General features: G+C 34.6%; 1 protein-coding gene across 1 annotated transcript; it reads left to right on the top strand.

The window, feature by feature from the left end:
• Positions 1-8,832: 8,832 nt before the first annotated feature.
• On the top strand, positions 8,833-19,113 carry LOC135229082 (RNA-binding motif protein, X chromosome-like). The gene is made up of 8 exons (XM_064278877.1): positions 8,833-8,941; positions 9,379-9,485; positions 12,006-12,177; positions 13,770-13,916; positions 16,887-17,001; positions 18,010-18,135; positions 18,219-18,307; positions 18,809-19,113. The coding sequence occupies exons 1-8, from the start codon at positions 8,833-8,835 to the stop codon at positions 19,111-19,113; spliced, it is 1,170 nt and encodes a 389-aa protein (XP_064134947.1).
• The last annotated feature ends 581 nt before the right edge of the window (positions 19,114-19,694 follow it).

Below are 19,694 nucleotides of genomic sequence, written 5' to 3'. Positions count from 1 at the left end.
ACAAGGATGTCTGCTTTTACCACTCCTATTCAACATCACATTGAAAGTCCTAGCCAGAGCAACACGACAAGAACATTAGAACTAGCGCACAAGAGCCAAAGTATGGCTGTGAGTATATCGCAACTAAATTTAAAGACCATCTCAAGAACAGATCTGACACACTGAAAAGTTGCTGAATAACATCAAAAACATTATACGTGAAGAAAGCAAGACATGAATACACGAAGAAAAAGACAGGAAAGAAAGAAAAGACCAAAATGGGTGTCAGAAGAAACTTTGAAAGTTGTTCTTGAACACAAGGTAGCTAAGGCGAATGGAAGAAACGATGAAGTCAAAGAACTGAAAGGAAGATTTCAAAGGGTGGCTTGATAAGACAAAGTAAAATATTATAATGACATGTGCAAAGAGCTAGAGATAGAAAACCAAAAGGGAGGAACATACTCAGCATTTCTCAAGCTGAAAGCAATGAAGAAAAAAAAAAATACAAGCTCAAGTTGCAATACTCAAGAATCCTACGGAGAAAGCATTAAATGATGCAAGAAGCATCAAAAGATGAAAGGAATACAGAGTCACTGTATCAAAAAGAACCAGTCAACATTCTACCATTTCAGGAGGTAGCATATGACCAAGAACTGATGGTATTAACGAAGATGTCCAAGCTCCACTGAAGGCACTGGCAAAATACAAGGCTCCTGGAATTGATGGATTACGAATTGAGATATTTCAACAAATGGTTGTAATGCTGGATGTGCTCATTTATCCATGCCAAGAAATCAGGAAGTTAGCTACCTAGCCAACCTACTGAAGAGATCTATACTTATGCCTATTCCAAAGAAACGTGATCCAACAGAAGATGGAAATTATCAAGCAATATCACTAATATGACACCCAAGTAAAATTTTGCTGAAGGTCATTCAAAAGAGGTAGCAGCAGTATATCTACAGGGAACTCCCAGAAATTCAAGCTGGATTTAGAAGAGGATGTAAAAAGAGGGATACTACTGCTAATGTCAGTTGCATCCTGGCCGAAAGCAGAGAATGCCCATGTTTTATTGACTACGCAAAGACATTCGACTGTGTGGACCATAACAAATTATGGATAACATTGCAAAGAATAGGTTAATTGTGCTCATGAGGAACCTACACATACAGACCAAGAGGCAGTCGTTTGAACACAACAAGGTGATACTGCATGGTTTAGTTAAGAAAGGTGAATGTCAGGGTTGTGTCTTTTCATCATAATTATTCAATTTGTAACAAGTAAGTAATCTGAGAAACTGGACTATATAAAGAAGAACATGACATCAGGATTGGAAAATGACTCATCAACAACCGGTATTACACAGATGACACAGCATTGCTTGCTGAAAGTGAACAGGACTCAAAACACTGATGAGGAGCAAAGACCACAGCCTTCAGTATGGATTACCCTTCAACACAAAACAAAAATCCTCACAATTGAACCAATAAGCAACATCACAATAAACAGAGAAAATACTGACGTTATCAAGAATTTCATTTTACTTGGATCCACAATCAACACCCCTAGAAGCAGCAGTCAAGAAATAAAATTACATGTTGTACTGGGCAAATCTGCTGCAAAAGACCTCTTTAAAGTGTTAGGAAAAAAAAAAAAAAAAAGCATAGTTGTCACTTTTAGGACTAAGGTGGGCCTGACCCAAGCTATGGTGTTTTAAATCACTTCATGCGTGTGTGAAAGCTGGACAGTGAATATGGAAGACTGATGAAGAATCGATGCCTTTGAATTATGGTGTTTGCAAAGAATGAACATACCTGTTTTGGAAGAAGTACAGCTAGAATGTTCATCACAAGCAAGGACAACAAGACTTTGTTTCACATACTTTGGACATGTTACTAGGAAGGACCAGTCCCTAAAGAAGGACATCACGCTTGGTAAAGTGGAGGGTCAGCAAAAAGAGGGAGACCCTCAATGAGATGGATTGACAGCAGCTGCAACAGTGGACTCATGCATTAACAATGGTTGTGAGGATGGCGCAGGACCTACAGTGCTTCATTCCATTGTACGCAGGGTGGCCATGAGTTAGAACTGACTCAATGGCACCTAACAACAAGACAAAATGATAATATAATAATTACATGTATATATATATATATATATTAATTTTTTTTTAAATCCCATTGCTGTGGAGCTGATTACAACTCATAGCAGCCTTACAGGATAGAGCAGCAAGTGCCTCATAAAGTTTCCAAGGAATGTCTGGTGGATTCGAACTGCCGATCATTTGGTTAACAGCTGTAGCTCTTAACCACTATGCCACCAGCATTTCCATATAATAATAATTCCATAGACCAATGGAATGGAGTCAATAATCCAGAAATAAACCTATACATCTACGGTCAACTGATTTTTGACAAAGGTGCTAAGATGATTTGACAGGAAGGAAGAGTCTCCTTAACAAACAGTGCTGGGAAAATTTGATTTCCAAATGCATAATTATGCATCAGGATGCATACCTCAGATCATACACAAAAACCAATTTAAAACGGACCCAGTACTTAAATGTGAAAACTAAAACTATAAAACTCTCAGGAGAAAATAAAGAGTAGCTGTTTGGCCTAGTTTTTAGTTGTGGATTACCTGATATGATAATAAAAGCACAAACGGCAAAAGACAGAATAGGTTAATGAAACTTCACACAAATAAAACACTTGTGCTCATCAAAGGACTTTATCAAAAATAAGTGAAATGATAATCTATAACCAAAGCCCATTGCCATTGAGTCAATTCTGACTCGTAGCAACCCTACAGATTGGGAAAAAGTTTTCAGGAATGATAAGTCCTATCTTATTGCATGCTGTCAGGTCAAATCTGACTCACAGGAACCCCATGTGACACAGTAAAATTGCCCCACAGGGTTTCATAGCAGCAGACTGGCAGGTCTTTCCTGTCATGAAGCTGCTAGATGCATTTTAATGGCTGACCTTTCGGTTAGCCAAGGGTATTTAACCATTTTACCACCAAAACTCCTTATATGCCCTATACAGGTCTAATATCCAAAATGTTTATAAAACTTCTACAACTTTAGAACACAAAGACAAATACCCAAATTTTAAAACAAAGGGCAAATGACTAGAATAGACATTTGACCAAAGAGAATATTCAAATGGCTAACAAACGCATGAAAAGATGCTGAAGATCATTAGCCATCAGAGATATGCAATCACAATCACAATGACAGCACTTTATTCCCACTTGGATGGCTCAGATTTAAAAATAAACAAATAAAGGGGAAATAATAAATGTTGGCAAGAATGTAGGGAAATTAAAACCCTCATCTATTGCTGGTAAAATAATAAATGGTTCAGCCATCGTGGAAAGCATTGTGGTAGTTTCTCAGAACATTAAACATAGAACAACCATATGACCCACCAATTCCACTCCTAAGTGTATAACAAAGGGCCTTGAAGACAGTGACGTAAACAGACACGTGTACAACAATGTTCACGCAGCACTGCTCACAACAGACAAAAGATGGAAACAACCTAAATGTCCACTAACAAGTGAATGAATAAACAAAATGTGGAACACATACAACGTACTACTACTCTGCAAGAAAAAGAAATAAAGTCCTGAAACATGCTATAACAATGTGAATCCTGAAGACATTATGCTCACTAAGTCAATCACAAATGGACAAATAGGTATGATTTCACTTATATGTAATAAGTGTACAGCAACCAAAGTTTATTAGTGGTTGCCAGGGATGGGGGAGCGGGGGGGAAGATGGGAGACCAATGTGAGCAGTGTGTTTCTGTTCATGGCAATGAGGGATTTCATATCAACCAAGGGTGACGGTTGGAAACCCTGGTGGCATAGTGGTTAAATACTACAGCTAATAACCAAAGGGTTGGCAGTTCAAATCCTCCAGGCACTCCTTGGAAACTCTATGGGGCAGTTCTACTCTGTCCTATAGGGTCGCTGTGAGTCGGAATCGAATCGGCGGCACTGGGTTTGGTTTTTTTGTTTTAAGCGTAATGGTTGCATAACGTGATTAATGTAATTAATATCACTAAGCTGTACACCCGAAAAATGCTGAATTAGCAAATGCTATATACATTTTTACAAAAAAAACTATATTCATATTTCTATACTTCTCATAAATGGAAAAGTTTACCAGTTTGAAATAAGATCCAAGTAAGACTTAAGACACTGCAATTGGTTTGTACATTAATTTTCTTTTAAGGTAAGGGTCTCACGCATCTCTCAATTTTTTTTTTCTGCTCATTTAAGAAACCAGCTTATTTGTTTTAGTCTCTTATAGTCTAAATTGTTTCTTGCATCTAACCAGATAATGTTATTCGATGTTCCTCTATCTCCTGTATTACCTTGATATCAACAGTTAAATACACTGGTTTTCTTAAGATTCTGATCTACGTTTTATCAAGAACCCCTCATAAGAAGTAGTTGTTCTTTAATTGGTATGAACATGGTGCCTGATTGTTGCTCTTTTTGTGGGAGGCAAACTATTTCAACTACCACAGTTTTATAACCCCCTTTTTTCAGAATATTGCCTAAATTCTTCCTGGATGTTAATTCTAATTAAACTCTAAAAACGTGATACGTTATACGCACGTACATATGCAAACACATACACACATACATATATAAGCATACAAGCGGTTTAGGTATGCTATTACTGTAAGTAGGTACGAACAGTTTACTTGGTGCAAAACATCCAAAGCAATACAATTCTTTTCAAAATATAGGTTTGATGGTTATATCACTGTCTAAAGCAACAGAGATTATAAACTAATTTCAGCATCCTACCTAAAGAAAGGTAATTACGATTATTTTTTACAGCTCTGAACTATGTTCCAGGTATTGTACTTAGAGTGCCCCATGACATACTTACTTAATCTCAATATAATCCTACCTGCTAATCACAAACTCAAAAATCAAACCCATTGCCGTCAAGTTGATTTCAACTCATAGTGACCCTATAGGACAGAGCAGAACTGTCCCACAGAGTTTCCAAGGAGTGTCTGGTGGATTCAAAACACTGACGACCTTTTGGTTAGCACCCAAAACCAGTAGGGTTTCCTATTCCCTTTTTGCAGATAGGAAAATTTAAGAGATCAAATAGTTTACCCAGTTTGGAGCTTACAGTCTTCTTAGTCTGCCTGATTCTATGTTCTATTGCATTAATCACCACAATTCACTATAATGTCTTATAAGTATTAATGTTCTGGTCAACATGACTATATTTGCTTCCCTAAAAACCAACGTGAGTAATCTGGCATGAAAAATGCTCCATGATTCTGGTTCTTTTGTTACCTATCTTCAATTTCTAACCTCTCCTGTTTGGCCCTATTTCATCACATGGAAATTGAGGTTATTCCTCCAAATTGTCTTTTACATGTTTGTGCACATTCTTCCCACACAACTACATTCTACTTTTCTGCATTCTCCCCAGCCAACTTTATTCACTATTTGTGCTTCTCCCTTCTGAAATTCATTTTTTTTTTTTTTTGGCAATACGAACAAACTTATTTTCTTATACTTCTCGTGGCCAGAAGTCTGAAACCAAGGCATTGGCAGGGTCATACTCCCTCCAGAGGCTCTAGAAAAGAATTTCCTACTTGCTTCTGTCATTTTCTGGTGACTCCGAGCATTCTCAGGTTTGTGACTGCATAAGTCAAACGAGATGTCTTTAGTAACTCTGTGTCTCTGCATGTATTATCTCTGCCTAATGTAACATAAGTAATGCATACAATAAATTACAATCAATTTTTAAATATTGCTCAAGATAATTTCTCAGTAAAATTTTTCCAGGTGTCTTTTTAAGAGTTCTCTTTACAATCAAATATCATGGTTTAAATCCCAGTTTCTCTATGAACAGATTCCTTAAACCACAGCAAGTTTTAAAGGGCTTTACATCACTTTCTCTTTTGTAAAATGGGAATAATTAAAATAATACTGTAATAGAAATCTAAAAAATAACTAGGTAATAATACACATAGATCTTTTATCTAACAAGCTGATTCTTTTTATTAAAAATGATAATCACTATTATTGTCTCAGGGGAAACCCAGATGGCATAGTGGTTAAGAGCTATGGCTACTAACCAGAAGGCCAGCAGTTCGAAACCACCAGGCACTCCTTAGAAACCCTATGAGGCAGTTCTAGTCTGTCCTATAGGGTCTCTATGAGTCACAGTTGGCTCAACACTAACAGGTTTAGTTTTCTCTTTTTTTTTGGATTATCATATTACTTTTTTTAACCAATGAAGAATCTTCTCATAAATCTCATAACATCTACCTAATATGTTATTTTCATGTCTGTTTTTCCAATGGTGTCCTCTTACTGGCTACTGCTTTCTTTAGTCTTATTAGTTGTTAATTAACTATAATGTATTACTCAATTATTTATGTTTGTCATATCATTAAGATAGTAACATTCATGTCTGCGAAGAAATACCATTTTAAATGGGCACAAATTACAAAGAAAGTACTACATTTAATAGTGACAGAAGCATTAATGACTTCCTCTTAAGAATGTGTAAATATGGGGATATAATGATCACCAAAATGAGCATGAATTATAAGTATTATTGCTAGTACGTTGTATCAACCATTTTGAAAACAATTTTTGACGTACGTCTATATGACTAAAAGTATCTTTTACCTTTGACGCATAGGTTTACTGCTGGGTTATTTACCTAAAAGAAAAATAAGGAAAAGAAAAAGTGTTTAACAGGCACGATCAGAATTATATTTTTGATAATAGTAAATATGGATTCTAGGCATTTCATGACGGGAAAGCAATTACAAAAATTAATGGACATTAATTTGTTAAAATAAGACATAAAATACTGAAAATGGTGACGGAGTATGTTTAAGGGTTCTAAACTTTAGTTACAAAATATAAATTATTTCTACATAAATATACACGTGCACAAAATTTAAGTTTTTTGTTTTTTCCTGTATGTTAAATGTATTTTCTAATACTGGATGTGCTTTTGTGGAAAAACTTATCAAAACCAATAGTTTTATATTGGAAAACAAGAATCTGTTGGCTAATATTTTTTTTTTTTAAGGAAAAAAAGGTATTTTATCAGAAAACACTCTGCTTAAAAATCGTGCTTATCATAGAGATTGAGGTCAGAGAATTGCGGATTTAGCTTTTGTAGTTACTGTTAATTGTCGGAGTTTTGGTCCAATCACTGTATTTATCCACTAAACATTAAGAACCAACGATTACGTTTTTCAAATATATATTTAAAAATAGAAGCTTTGATTCCGAATCTTTTCCTTTTCATTTTTTCCCCGTTTTCTTCCTTATTCTTTTATCATTACTTATTTTATCCTCCCTTATAAAAAAAAAAAATTGATAGTCTTAGATTATTTTCAACCTCTCCGAAGCAGTCGGGGCACAGTTTTTAATATTGTCATTCCCCAGCATTGAAATAAAACATATTGCCAAAATTCACAAAAGAGATAAAATATGCATAACTATTTAATAATAGTTTCTTTTTACGTCTGATCACTTTAAAATGTAGACAAGCATACAACTGGAAAAAAGTAAATAATGAAAGCCGGAAAAAACACACTCAGCCCGTCCACCATCTTTTAACTCCTCCGAAACAGCCACTGCGCTTTCTCCCTCCTCCGTGCTCTAGTCGTCCTCATTCCCTACTTCCTCTGCGGCTCATAACTGCGTCACATCCGGGCCCTGCAGCCTCCTTATATTGGTTGCGCAATCAGTCTTTACTGTTAGTTTAGCTAGCGGTCGCTTGGAGAGTGGAGCGGAGGTATCGGGAAAGCGGAGAAATGAGGTAAGAAATTCAGGCTTCTAACTATGAAAGATAAGCTGATTTCTCAGGAGTAGTCTATAAGTAAGTCATTTCCGGTGAATAGGGGAACTGTAAATGTGACTTTAATATTACTCTCAGGCTTTTTTGGGAGGTTTTTTTAAGAAATGCCATACGAGTAAATTGTATGTTGACGCATATGTATGACTTATATTCCAGATATATGTGTGTATATGTATGAACTGGGTATTAGTTTCTTGAAAGTACTTGAATTTCTGTTCCACTCAGAGTGTGTTGTCGAGGCAGCTGGATTTTGTACATGGTGGGGGAGGGGGGAAATCGGCTTGAAATATGCAGATGTTCAATTGTAGGGGGTACCACGGGGTGCGGAACACGAAAGGTGGCTAAGAAATTAGCTTTTGCTGAACTCGTTTACCCTTTTATGGTTTTACTTTCGAGTTTTGTCTCTGTCAGACTGTGGCGAGTTAAGCGCGAAAGCTTTGTCCGCCCATTATGGCGGTTAGGCGCGGAAGGTTTGTCGGCGGTAATGCGAAGGCGCCATTTTGTTTTTTGTGCGCGTTTTTTTTAACGGTTTCTCTGTGTGATAGGAGAATACTTGAAAAGTTACAGAGAAGATATTTAAGTACCACAATTAAAAACTTGTATATTTAGTCACCAGGTGACGAAATGTTTGTTTGGCAGGAATCATTTTAATTTGATGTAAATGATTTGTCCCTTTAATGTATTTTACATACATTTCTTAAAGTAATTATTGGTAGATTTCTAAAATCTAAATGCTCATATATTTTTCTTTAATTTATATTCAGATTTAAGAAATAAGGCACGTTATTAAAAAGTGATGCTTTATAATCTGCAGTTTACGGGAATGACCAATTTTTTCTATAAAGAAAAAAAGACAAAATACTAGTGTGTTCAGGGTGCTTCATTTGAATTTTAAATAATTTAAAAATTACTGTTTTGGCCTATTTAGTTTTTGGTATTTATGTACTTATTTTTATTTTTTCATTGTTCTCAGCAAAATGGTGGAAGCAGATAGGCCTGGGAAGCTGTTTATAGGCGGGCTCAATGCAGAGACCGACGAAAAGACTCTTGAAGCTGTGTTTGAGAAATATGGCCCCATAGTAGAAGGTAATTTATGTACATGTATGTATTCAAAGCACATAGGTATGGAATGTGTTTGTCAAATAGCTAAATGAAAGTACATATTCTGTTCTTCAAACTTGAGTGACTGCTACTTCAGGTTTTGTTTTATAGGGGAAGCACTGGTTGCTATGTGTAAAGAGGTCTGCCCTAGGATCTGTTACTACTGAGAAGGAAAACCATGCAGTAATAAATGTCTAATGAGATACCTCATGAAATAGGAGATGTGATAGACTTTGAAGTTACTCACTACTTGTGTTTAATACCAGTAATGACGTAAAGTGTGACGTGAGGGGGTTATGTAATTTTCAGGTGGTTGGTACTATACTACGTGAATGAGGTCAAATTAACGAAGCCATGTGATAGTTAAGAAAAATTCGATTTTATGTAATTACATTAAATTAAAAGATTTACATGTATTGCAGTTCTTCTAATGAAAGATCGGGACACAAACAAGTCCAGAGGCTTTGCCTTTATTACTTTTGAGAACCCTGCAGATGCAAAGGTTGCTACCAAAGACATGAATGGGAAGGTAAGAGTGTTTTAATACATTGTTTTAGGTCTCTTATTTATTAGTATTTTTAAATCTTTTTCTTAAAATTTTTTAAGGTCCCATCATGCCATCAAATCTAAAATTATTTGTTTTTCACTCTTCTAATAAACTTTTATCACCTAAAGGCTTGACGGCTTGATTAGAAGGGGGTTAAGATATATATATCAGGCAAAAACAATCTTGTTTTTCTGTATTAAACATTCTGATGTAAATGTAAGTAGGCTTTAAGCTTTTGAAGAATTTTTAAATTTGAAAGAAATAGCTCCTTCAAAAAATAATTATATGAGGGATGAGATTAGCGCTTATAAGATGCCTGTGCAATTCACGGAAGTATTTTCGTAGCATAAAAGCCTAGAAAAACAAGGAAGATTTCCTCCCACTATTTGGGAAAAAATTATCTTGGAATAAGTTATATTTGAGCAGTAGTTAACATTGAAATAGATAAAACTTATTATCTAACTGATTTTAAAGTAGGTATTGGAGACAGAAAATGATATGAACAAATTGATGAAGATGGGTATTAGATAGTAACGGGTTTCTGTAATCTTGCTTTTCTGTCAAGGTATTTGCATTGTGTAATTGAAGTGATTTTTAAAAACATTTGGTGATTCATTTTGTAATATCGAGGGCATGCTTCATTAATGTGTTAATGAGTAAAACACATGGTGTCAGCCCTGAATTTTAAAATCTAGTGACTGTGTCTCAAACTTCCCAGTGATTCGTTATCAAATACTTAAATGTCTTTATATTGCAGTCAAGCTCTCACTCCATTCGGGACTGTCTTTCACTTCATTTGTACCTGTGTTACCCAGTCTGTTGAATGGTTCTATGATACTAAAAGCTTTCTGTAGTAAACCTTACTGTTGTTTTTTGGTCTTGATTTTCTGGACTTCTCTAGAGTCACTCTTCGTCTGTTTGCCCCACAGATAATTTCCCTTTTAGAGTTGAATTTAGGTTATATATATTTTTTCTAAACTCTTTTCTGTTTCATATTGTAGGTGTATCATTTAATTCTCACTGTATGTTGTATTTTTTTGATTGTTTAGTTTTTTCCAGGATTTGTTTTAGTGTGGGAATTACACAGTAACTCCCTTTATTTCTGTAGTAGATAGCTCAGCAGCACTCAGTGCCTTTTTATGGGCTTGTCTCCAGTTTTCACATTTTAAGATTTGTTAGTAACTAAAAATTGGATTTGGTTAGTGGTTATGTGTTGAGTATAGAGAAAAGTTTGACTTATAATTTTTATAATAATTGACTTTTTGAAGTTTCAGTCACTGCAATGTAGTTTTTTTGTGTAGATACTACTATTAAATTCCTTTTTTGAACAGATGGTTTATGGAGTGTTCACTAAGTGTTAGACTCTGATGAATCAACTGGAGAAATTGTTCTGAACATGGCAGTCTTGGACAGTTTTAATCTAGGGTGAAAGAGAAGACAACTACAAGTTAAAAATATATATATATAAATTTTATATGCATGTGAACGTGAAGGAGGTAGATAATTGGCTGTTGTGGCTATTAAATTGGCGAAAGATTCAAGTTTGTATCAGTGCTCTTGGTAGGTGTTTATGATCTTACTACAAAAATAACAGGAAGCAACTTGAGCATGTTCTCATCTGAATTACATTTTTTACAAAATCACTTTGGTCTATTTAAAAGCCAAGCCATTAGGAAGTACTGAGATTACTTAGACCACACGCTCTACTAGAAAACTATTTTTTAGGGACACAGCTAAGGCAAAACAAAATCCTAAACCAATCAGTGGTCCCATTTAAAGAGAGAAAAATTAAGAAAAGTATTAAAATGAGACTGAAAACAGAACTTGAATCATACTTGGAAATTTTCTTTCTCAATTTTTGACATAATAGTTAAAAGTAATTAAGAATACAGAAATAAAATTAACGTTAAATTGCTTTGAAGAGTTTATTTTCTAAATTACATATTCTTCAGATAACCTTGCCAAAAAAAAAAAAAAAAAAACTTGTTGCTGTCAGTCAACTCTGACTCATAGCAACCGTGCAGGACAGAGTAGAACTGCTGTATACGATTTTTAAGGAGCAGCTGGTGGATTCGAACTGCCAACTTTCTGGTTAGCAGCTAAGGTCTTAACCACTGCACCTCCAGGGCTTCTCAGATACCACTGGGACACTGAAAATTTTAAATGGGAATACAAAAGGGAAATGAATTGTATATTGTAGAAATGGAGATGCCAGCTTTCCCATTGTATATATGAAGTGTTAGTAGTATTTTTTTTTTGTTCTAAATACTGGAGAACCTTTAAGGAATTTCAATAGTTGCGTGTATTTTTGTATTGGATGACTTAGTGGAAGGCAGATACTAAATGCCTCACATTTGGTACTGTGGCAAGCACAGTGCTTTGCTTTGGGGAAAAAAACAATCTTGAACTTGTTTACAATTATGATAAGCGATTATAACATTTGTTTGCTTGTTTAAATTAAATTTGACTTAACGTTATTCATAATATACTTAATCACTTTAGTCTTTGGATGGAAAAACAATCAAAGTAGAGCAAGCCAACAAACCGTCTTTTGAAAGTGGTGGTAGGCGTAGGCCACCACTTCCAAGGAGCAGGGGCCCGCCGAGAAGTCTGAGATGTGGAAGAGGAGGAAGTGGAGGAGCAAGAGGGTATCCTTCACGTGGAGGACGCTTGGGTAATGTTTTAAAATATAAGAATGGAGGCATAGTACTGAAAAACAGTAAGTTTGAATGTATAGAAATCTGTTTTTTAAATCTTTTAAGTGCAGAGTACACTGCTGTGATACTTGCTGGATGAGTAATTAACATTGTTGAAAATAAATGAAGTTATTTCTAAGTGCTAAGAATTATAAGAACGAAAGATAACGTGCAGAAGAATTGTCACTTTTTAATGAAATAGCATGTATTTAAAAATGCAGTTTCTTATATATCATTGCTTATTGACTACTCAGTCTTCACTCATTGCAGCATTTTTTTCTTACCTTAACTCAGTTCTGTTGATCTGACATTGGAGTTTTTCTTTTTTGATGCTAAGAACGTCAGTTTTCTGAGAATAAGCCTTAAAAATTATAAGGAATGTTGAAAAAAATCACACAATAAGAAATAAAAATTGCTCAAAATAGTAATAGAATTTGGAGATAGTGTTCATGTGTTAGGATTGACCTTGCAGTGTTTGTTTTCTGTGTGTACACATCCTAAAATCTGCAAATTTACTTTAATTGTTTTGGTATAGGGAATTTTTCTAGATGTGGATTTTTCTTTAAGGAAATTTCTATAAAGAATTTAGAGCTTTCTTTTGATTATCAAAGTTGTTTCTGACTGCGGGGGAGGCTGAAAACTATTTTAGGAGGAGAGGGATGGGATATTGAAAATGAGTTACTATGTTGACTATTTTTAGAAGCCTTTTTTTCAATGCAATAGGCAGGGTTGTTGTTTTTTTTTTTAATTTTGAAACATAGCCATGTCACAAACATTATTTGGTCTATTAAGCAGACTTCAAAAATAAAGCATTTAGCTTCCAAATTTCATAATCAGATGTGTGATTTCATTAAGGAAGTGTTTCAGAGTCTACTCTAAGCTGTATACATAGATTCTTTTCTTTGGCACTAAGTTGGCATTGGGGAATTTATCTTATACTCCGAGGTATATGAGAGTGTGCACCTTTTCTTTATTTCTACAATACTGGAGAGTTGGGATAAACTAAAAATTCTTAGATTTGGGAATGTGGAAAGTAATTTTTAGTGCTTAATATTTAGGCTAGAATTGGGCATAACCTAAATTTATTGATTTAATATTATAAAAGAATGTGAACCATCTCTTAATTTATAGATAATACCTTTTTTTAAGAATTTAATATTTTGGTTTTGTGGGTGCGATATTCTAAAAAGTTTCCTTAACACATATAAAACATTGTAGTTTTCCTTCTAGAGTGTTTAAAAATTATTTTTATGTTTAACGTATTTACATTTTAGAGTTAAGTGATAGGATTCTGCTTCTCCACTTAACCCTAATTCCTCTCCAGTCTGCCTTTTTCGTACTGATACAAGATGTCACTTAAATTACTGAGTTTTTATAGATTTTTCCACACTGATTTTAACATGTTGAAGTGTACTTAAGTCATATATGGAAATACTAAATCGTATTAGTTTAGGCTCTTATAAAGTCTTAAGATCACGATATTGTTGAGTAAGGGTTTATAAACAGTAGCCAGAAATTGAACATCTAAAAATATCAAGGGTCCTTAAAACAGGTTTTGTTTTAAATACAGATGATGGTGGATATTCTGTTAACATGAGCTCTTCTAGGGGACCATTTCCAATTAAAAGAGGTCCGTCTTCAAGAAGTGGAGGTCCTCCTCCTAAAAGATCTACTCCTTCTGGCCCAGTGCGAAGCAGTAGTGGGATGGGAGGACGAGGTAAATGCTACTGAATAGAGAACAAAAATAATCAAAATTTCTTGTTAATAGAAATGAGTTATTTTAAATAGATGCTTAATTTTAAATTCAACTTGTAAGTGAGAGGCATATGAGTACTGGTTGACTACTGTCTTAGTTACTTTATGTTCTACTGGGTAAATTCTCAGATTCACCATTAGGAAATAATCCTTCAGTCTCTAATCTTAGCTGCAGTAGGTGATTAACACACTCTTTGGAATCAGACATTTTGTTAGGCCCATGTTTGTGTGTAATTCCTTTTAAAAAGTTTCTAACATTCTTTGACTCTTAGCCTTCTTTTTCACGTGGTTTCAGAGAAATGATGTTGGATACTTAAGAAAATTTCAGTGTGCTCTGAGAATATTCTGGCCTGGCAGGTTGTTGGGCTATGTATTTTGACGACCTGGTTTAAATTCTTTAAATTCAAAATTTTTTCATTTATTTGATATTGTCTTGATAGGGCTTTACTAAAAAAAAATCATGTTTTAAATACAGAAGATAGTGGATACACTCTTAATCTCCGATAAGTTTTTCCAGAGGAAGAACTTACAGAATCATAACCTAAAGGTTGTTAGAAATTGCAGTAGCTAAAATCATGATAATACTGATGAGCCAAGGTATTGTTTTGGGTTAAGAATATTGCAAATATATCAAGACATTCAAGGTAATACTTCGTTCTTCCAGGAGCCACTGGAAGAGAAATGCCTGGAATAGTCAAAATCTAAATATAAAAAAAAGGAAATATTTTGTCTTAGCAGAAAAGGGAGGTTTCTGTGGGTATAGATGCCATTTAATAATAGAAATTAAGGCTTGAGATACAGACTTTTAATTTGGGAGAAAATCATAGAAGGGCACTTAAAAACAAACCCATTGCCATCCAGTTGATTCTGACTGATTGTGACCGTATAGGACAGAATAGAACTGCCCCAACAGGATTTCCAAGAAGTGGTTCTTGAATTTAAACTTCCAACTTTTTCGGTTAGCACTGGTAAGCTGGCATAGCGTGCTGTAGCTCTCAACCACTGTGCCACTTAAGTGAAATTTATGGAACACGTAAATTACTAAGATGGATGTGGAAACTTCTATACCCTAACATAATGGTCCCTGTATAGTGCAGAGTCACTGTTTGAGGAGAGAACTTAATAAGCATGAAGTGAGTAGTATAGAATCAAATATGACAATAATTTTAAGGAATTAAGAGCTCAGTTTGAAGAGAAGGCAGCAAGTAAATGTAGAAGCAAAGTTTTAGAAAAGTTTAACAGTGTAATTTATGGGTATGAGAGAATTTTATTTTGATTTCTGATTTTATCAGCACTGCTGTTCATATTTAATCTTTGAGATGGTATAATCAATCTTAAACTTACTACCAGTTTTGCTCTTCATAAAATGTATCTGAGTATTTGGTTATTGACATACAAGAAGACCACACATTACCAGCAGATTAATCAGCATGCAAATAAAAATAAGCAAATACTGGGACTGTAGAAATGAATTAGTATGTAATGAATGTGATTTATGGGAGAAAATTTCATATCTTGAAAGAGATGCAGTGGTTTTCAAAAGAACCCTTAAGTAGTATTGGTAACATGCAGTGGAAGCAAAGATTTCCAGCATTACAGAGATGTAAGTTTGAACATTCCACTTTGTGCATAAATGAAAGAATGTATGTGATTTAGTATTTAGTAGTCCAGCAGTATTAATCTGTTTGTGTGGTAAGACAAGATCAGTAAATTATCTTAGCTGAGAGAAGATAGGTATTTCTTTCTTTTGGTGAACTTTAGTAAAAAGTTTGAAGTGTTGACATGTTTTATGTCATTACTTTTACATGCAATTTGTAAAGTATAAACAGGAAAGTATTTTTCATTGGAGCAGTTCTTAACCGGTACGAAAGACTTTTCACTACAGATGAATGTTTGGTTTATATATTGTGAGAAATACTGGGATTGAAGGAACCATGAAGTATGCAATGTGCTGAAAAATATTCAAACTGAGTCTTGAGCTTTGAGAAATTAAGAGGACGAACAAATACGTTATAAGTGAGCAAAGGCACAGTACATTTACATGTATTTGATGTATCTAGAAGTCTTTGGCAATAGATGGAAAATGAGACCAACTGATCAGTGCAGGAAGAAACATGATTTCTTTCATGGAAATATAAGAAGCCCTGGTGGTGTGGTGGTTAAAGTGCTCAACTGCTAACTGAAAGGTTGGCAGTTCAAAGCTACCAGTGGTTCAGCAGAAAGATGTGAGAGTCTGCTTTATTAGATTTTCAGCCTTGAAAACCCTGTGGGGTCTCTGAGTCAGAATCAACTTGAGAACAGTGGGCTTTGATGTAAGTGGAGAGGTAGTTTTAAAGGACGAATAGGTAAGGAATGAAATGATTCGTATAGGAACATACAGATTTTTAAACTTAATGTTAGAGGGGAGGTAATGTAGCAAAGGCAGTATCAGAATTGATAAATGACAGGATAATTATTTAAGACATTGGATTAGTTACACTTTGCTGTGTTATTTATCACCAATCAGGTATTCTAGACGGTGTTACGATATGTAAGTGAACAATCAAAACAGCATCCTGAGACTTAAAAATACTTGGTTGAAAAACAGGGTCGAAAACAAATGGGCACTAGATTGTGAAAATAAATTGTGATAACTTGGTTTTATTTTGTATTTGATGAGCTGTGGAAATGGTTGTCAGACATTAAGGATAACAGATTTCTAGTTGAGTGGTGTTATCTACTGATGATAATTTAAAGATTGTGCCTAAGTGTTTATGTAGAGAGAACATTCAAGTATAACATTTAAAGATTAGGGTAACAATATGCATGGAGTCGTAGAAGGAATAATTTTTAAAAATTGTTCTGCAGAGGAAAAAAAATCAGTGTTCTGAATTTTTCATTTGAAACATTTCTTTCAATTTCAAGTACTTATGAAAGTATTTTTAAATTAAAGGTCCAATATCACGTGGGAGAGAGAATTATGGAGGTCCTCTGCGCAGAGAGCCAGTGTCATACCGGAGAGATGACTATATGTTACCAAGAGGTGATAGGTACAGTACCAGAGATAGGTAAAGGAAAATTACAAAATATGTGGACTGTTAAGTCACAGTTGGTACTTGTTTTATGAAGTTTACAGTATAAAATTAACCATCTTAAGGTGAATAGTTCAGGCACATTAATTTTTTTTATTCACAGTGTTGGGCAGCCACCACTTCTGTGTAGTTTCAGAACGTTTTCATCACCCCAAAAGAAAATCCTGTGCTGGTTAAACATTTACTCACCATTCCACTTTTCCTCCATTTTCTGGAAACCACCAGTCTGTATTCTATCTTTATAAATATACCTATTCCAGGTATTTTATACAAATGGAATCATACAACGTGTGACCTTTTGTGTCTGGCTGCTTTCACTTAGTGTAATGCCTTCATTATGGCATATATCCATACTTCTCTTTTTTATGGCTGAATTACGTACATTGTATGTACGTATCACGTTTTTGTTCATCTGTTGATGGACCTTTGTGCTGCTTACCTTTAGCTATTGTGAATAGTGCCCCTGTGAATATTTGTATAAAAGTTTTTGTTTTATTTTCATTTATTTTGGGTACATACTCAGTAGTAGAATTACTGGGCTATTTAGTACTCCAAACTAGGGAAGAATGGATTGAGTTAGAACAATGGAAATTTAAGACACTAAAAAAAAAAGAAAAACTGATATATTGATCTTTTTGAGGAGTGGACCCACAGTTTGCCACAGTTGACTACACCGTTTTACATTTGCACAACGTATGGGAGTTCTCATTTCTCCACGTGTGCACCAGCACTTGGTTTCCCAACTTCTGCTTTGTTTGGTTTTTGTTTTTATTTTTGCCAAACTGTTGCATGTAAAGTGGAATTCATGGTGATTTTTACTTGCATTTCCTTAACATTTTTTCATGTGTTTGCTGCCCCAAGTCCTTTGCCTGTTTTTGCACTGAGTTTTTTTGTATTTTGTTGATTTGTATGAATTCTTCGTAAATTCTGGGTGTGGAAGTTAATGGTTTTTCTTTGTTTATATAATTTCCTGCTTTATTAAAGTTATTCAGGCAGAGATTATCCAAGTTCCCGAGACAGCAAGGTTTATGCTCCACTAGTTAGAGACTACACCTACCGTGATTATGGCCGTTCTGGTTCTCGGGGTGAACATTACTCTACTGGATACAGGTATTCTAAAATTTTCTATTTTTATCAAATAGACCTTTGTAATTGTTAATTCTAACACTGATAATATTATTTTAAAAAACCAGTGTTCGTGATGCCTATGGTGGGGGCCGTGATAGAGACTATCCTGGACATCTGAGTGGAGGCTCTTACAGAGATTTGTATGAAAGTTATGGTAAGAGTTCAGTTATACTTAATAGGCCAGATGTTGTTTTTATTGAAATTTTACTTACTAAAGGAACACTGTCTGCTATGGCCTTTTGGCTATAGTTAGAAGATCTTTGCATTGTTTCTCAGCAGCTCTTATTTAAATTGTTAAATTTCTATTAAGGATAAATTGATAGTCTTAATGTTTTACCTCATTAAGGAAAAATTATTTTATCATTTTTAAATAACAAGGAGAGGGTTAATTTTAACAGGATTAATGATGAATAGTGTAAAGTCTGAATTTCAGCCCATTCTTTAGAAAAATGGCTGAATATTTAAAATAAACTTAATTGAACTACAAAATAACACTCTTGATATTTCTCTTAAATCTAAAACCTCTGCTACCATAGTATACTTGATGAAGCAGATAAAAGCATTTTATTTCAGATATTTAAACTAGAATTATTTGGTATACTAAAATTTCTTTTACGTAGGTTTAAGTTTTGATATTTGACTGTTAACCCTGCAGGTAGCTCACGTGGTGCACCACCTGCAAGAGGACCCCCTCTGACTTACGGGGGAAGCAGTCGCTATGATGATTATAGCAGTACTCGGGATGTATATGGTGAAAGCCGAGAAAGTTATTCAAGCATCCGAAGTGATATCTACTCAAGTGGTCGTGAGCGTAGTGGTAGACATGAACGAGGGCTTCCATCTACTGTGGATAGGGTATATCCTGCTTCTCGTGAATCATATAGTAGCTCAAGTTGTGGGGCTTCAAGAGAGGGTCATGGGGGAAGCCGATCGGAGAGAGGAGAGCGAAGCAGATATTAAAAGTATCACTGTTTTTGTACCAATCTTTGTTTGCAAAGGCAAAGTTAAAATGCCACTTTTTTCTGTTACCTGAGTATTATTAAAAGAAAAACACTGGTTTTGCAGGGAAGGGTATTAACTTTCTCTCCATGAATTTTGACTCTGAAGGGAAAGCAATTAGTAAAAGTAATTTCATACTTGTTAATTGAAAGATAGCAGTTGCCTGCTTAAACTTGATGTTAAAATTTTCACAGTAAAAATTTGCATGAAATAGTGTTTTTCCGTATGATAGTAGTGCTAAGTTACATATATTGTTCACTGAAACTATTAATCAAACTTGTCTGGAGGTGAATTTCGTACTCTAAAATTTCCTTTGGGTCTTTGAATATAATGTATAAGAATTAAACATGTTACTTGAAACTAGTGCAAGTTGTGTCTGTTACACTAAATAATAAATTTAATCCCTCTTTGAAAATCTAAGTTAATAAAATGAGATGCCTGCAAAACAGTGTTTGCCTTATTACTGCAAAATTTTACATTTCTCTGTCTTTTTAAATTAACAGTATAAATCATAATAAGGGGAAAATTAGGTGTTGGATAAT

This window comes from Loxodonta africana, chromosome Y, assembly GCF_030014295.1.
Source record: "Loxodonta africana isolate mLoxAfr1 chromosome Y, mLoxAfr1.hap2, whole genome shotgun sequence".
Classification (NCBI taxonomy): domain Eukaryota; kingdom Metazoa; phylum Chordata; class Mammalia; order Proboscidea; family Elephantidae; genus Loxodonta; species Loxodonta africana.
The sequence above is the reverse complement of the archived record's forward strand: the minus strand, read 5'-3'. Positions and strand labels throughout refer to the sequence as shown.

What these genes read in the sequence shown, in the direction of transcription:
- LOC135229082 (XM_064278877.1), top strand. Translation starts at nt 8,833, where the DNA reads ATGGTGGAAGCAGATAGGCCTGGGAAGCTGTTTATAGGCGGGCTCAAT. An exon ending in TAGTGGGATGGGAGGACGAG is followed by an intron (nt 13,917 to 16,886) that starts GTAAATGCTACT and finishes TTTAAATTAAAG; the next exon opens with GTCCAATATCACGTGGGAGA. An exon ending in AGGTACAGTACCAGAGATAG is followed by an intron (nt 17,002 to 18,009) that starts GTAAAGGAAAAT and finishes GCTTTATTAAAG; the next exon opens with TTATTCAGGCAGAGATTATC.